The sequence below is a fragment of the Amphimedon queenslandica genome, unplaced genomic scaffold (genome assembly GCF_000090795.2).
Source record: "Amphimedon queenslandica unplaced genomic scaffold, v1.1 AMPQUscaffold_10380, whole genome shotgun sequence".
NCBI lineage: Eukaryota > Metazoa > Porifera > Demospongiae > Haplosclerida > Niphatidae > Amphimedon > Amphimedon queenslandica.
Window position 1 is genome coordinate 1 of NW_003549350.1, and position 3,115 is coordinate 3,115.

The 3,115-nt window shown below is 37.7% G+C and overlaps 1 protein-coding gene across 1 annotated transcript; it reads left to right on the forward strand.

Moving 5' to 3' along the window:
- The first annotated feature begins 751 nt into the window (after positions 1-751).
- Positions 752-3,089, forward strand: LOC105315409 (myosin heavy chain, clone 203-like). Its single transcript, XM_020006103.1, has 5 exons — positions 752-1,275; positions 1,436-1,585; positions 1,849-2,004; positions 2,062-2,112; positions 2,207-3,089. Exons 1-5 carry the CDS (start codon positions 805-807, stop codon positions 3,050-3,052), a joined length of 1,674 nt encoding a protein of 557 aa, XP_019861662.1. The 5' UTR covers positions 752-804; the 3' UTR covers positions 3,053-3,089.
- Positions 3,090-3,115: the final 26 nt, after the last annotated feature.

Sequence of the window (3,115 nt, forward strand, 5' to 3'; positions counted from 1 at the left end):
TGTGCTTTTAAAATGGCCGTAACTTGAAAAATTGAAGTCGGAATCGCAGAACTTTCTACATAGCATAAGGACATCAATATGTATCAGAAAATGTAATAAAAATTGGGGGTGATTTCGGAGCCATTTTTTGAAAAAACCATGGGCTATAGCCTTGGGTATTTTTCAGATTTTGGCTCATTTTTAAAAATGGCTGTAACTCAAAAAATTGAAGTCGGAATCAGCTCAAACTTTCTACGTAGCATAAGCACATCAATATGTATCAGAAAATGTAATAAAAATTGGGGGTGATTTTGGAGCCATTTTTTGAAAAAAAACCATTGGCTATAGCCTTGGGTATTTTTCAGATTTTGGCTACTTTTTTAAAATGGTGATAACTCGAAAATTTGAAGTCGGAATCAACTCAAACTTTCTACGTAGCATAAGCACATCAATATGTATCAGAAAATGTAATAAAAATTGGAGGTGATTTCGGAGCCATTTTTTGGAAAAAACCATGGGCTATAGCCTTGGGTATTTTTCAGATTTTAGCTCATTTTTTAAAATGGTTGTAACTCGAAAAATTGAAGTCGGAATAAGCTCAAACTTTATACATAACATAAGTACATCAATATGTATCAGAAAATCTAATAAAAATTGGGGGTGATTTTGGAGCCATTTTTCAGAAAAAAACCATGGGCTATAGTCTTTGCTTTTTATATTAGAATACTACATTGTACATTTCATATTAGTTAGTAACAATAATGATACAGGCAATCCTTACAGGTTGAAGTGTCCAGTAAGCAGTTAGTTCAATGCAAAGATGACATGCTAGCTAATAACAAACTAATACGACAGCTCCAGGAAGAAATAGAACTATACCAGGAGCAGCTTCAAATTCATAACTCTGACGAGAAAAGAGAAAGCATGAAACATCGAGATCAACTTGAAGAAAATGAAACAGCGAAACGGAAACTTGTCGAGAAACTCGAACGAGCCAACGAAGAGATATCGTCGCTCATGGACCGACTGAATTCACTTCAACACTCGTCGCTCCTTGCCAGTCAGCTTGAGGGAGAAGTGAGTGTTCTTCGTCAGTCTTTGGCAGAGCAGCAGAAGTTGAGACAGGAGCATCAGCGAGGGAGAGAGGCAATGGAGAGAGAGAGTGAGAGGTGGAAGGGCGAGAGGAGCGAGATGAAGAAGAGACTGCAGCAGTGTAACCAGCAGTTGTCTGAGATGCAGCAGAGATCAGAGGAATGGAGGGCAGAGAGAGAGAGACTTCACTCAAAAATAAAAGAGGTAGAAGAACAAGTATATTTTTTTATTTTTGCAAAGTATGTATCAAAAATACATTGTTTCTATATCTTAATGTAACCTAGCTTGTTTTATAGCAACTAATAATTTGAATAATCACTGCAATACTATGATAATAATATTTAATGTATTTTTATCTATCCAGGTTCAGTTAAGTTTTGATGAGAAGGTGAGAGAGGTTGAGGGATTACGAGAGACTCTGAGGACAGTTGAGAAATCAAGCGACACTGATAGACTTTCCATGGAAGCTTCCATCAATGAGATGCAACAAGAACTTAATAAAAGATCACAGCAAGTGAGAGAGAGAGAACATCTAACTTTTCTAAATTATAACTAGTCAACCTCTATCCATTTTATTTGTGTATATGTGTATAAGGAGCTCCAATAGTATAGCTGTTTCATTCAAAATAAAGTATATCATAGCAGCTGTAGCCTTTTAAAAAAACAACGAGACTCCCTTTATCTCCTATTTTAGATAGATAGAAATAACTTTTATAATTATAGTTATTTCTTTTATCATTTACTTCCTGTTGCTACATAATGTCTTTGTTCTTTCAGGTAATGGATCTTGATGCTTTATTACGGAGACATCAAGCAGAGACTGCTACAAAGACTCTTCAGCTGGAGCGTAATTTAGCTCAGAGGCAAGCCGACCTCAGGCAGCAGACACAAGAAATGGAAGACCTCTCACAGAAATATGTCAAAGCATGCAAAGTGAGTGAAGAGAAAGTTGCATGTATTAAATATTTATGTAATTCTTTATATATTTAGACAATACAGGAGTTAGAAGAAGATCTGAGAAGACCTCGTCATAAAGACACAGTAATATATTATCTCTTTTCTTTCCTCCAATTTTCCTTCCTTTTTTACAATTTATACATGTAACTTTTCCTTCTTTTTTTCCTCTGTCCTGCAGGGTATCACAACCAGACTGCATCAGTTAGAGCAGCAAAGAGAGTCCCTTGAGATTGAGTTGGAAAACACTAAACAAAGAGAGAACATCTCAAAAGAGCAAACGAAGCAAGTCCTCCAGCGAAACCATCAACTCCAAGAGGAGCTCTTGCAGACCAAGCGACAGCTAGAAAGGTCTGGAGGAGCTCGAGATGGCGAGATTAAAACCCGTGACGAACTTATAAGTAAACTAGAGACCCAGATAAAAGAACTGGAGCTGAGAGAAGGGACTGGACAAGAAGAAGTTGCTAGATGTAGAGCTCAAGTTGCTTCACTGTCAGCTGAGTTATCAGTTGAGAGACAAATGCTAGAAGAGACAAGAGAACAACTTGCTATCTCTAGAGTTGGATCATCAGTAGCTCAGAGCATGTCATCTTTACCTTCTTCAACCACGACTCTACCAATAGCTTCTTCTATACATTATAATTCACTCACCAACAAGTCAACCTTTACTACCGGATCTCAAGGATCAGCTACTCCTCCAAGTGTAGCTTCAAGCACTACCTCTAAAGCTAGCATTCCTTCAACACACTCTTCATCTTATTCTGCTATATCTTCAACACTGCCCATACACTCTGTAACTTCATCCACAAAAAAGACAAGCATACTACCCACCACCTCATCCTTGACTTCTTCTCTACCTTACAGCCATCAGCAACCGGTTTCCATTCCTATTCTCTCATTTGGTGGTCCTGGTACCAGATCTGGGGGTTTGGAGTATGGGCTCAGTGAAGGTGGAAGGGAATCAAGTTATGGAAGTATTGTCAGTGATGTGGAGTATCTGGAACTACCTTCAAAGCAAGCAAAGTAAAATTCATGTTTGGGTTTTTTGGGGGAATTATATTTTGCGAAATCTATACTAAATTTCCAATTC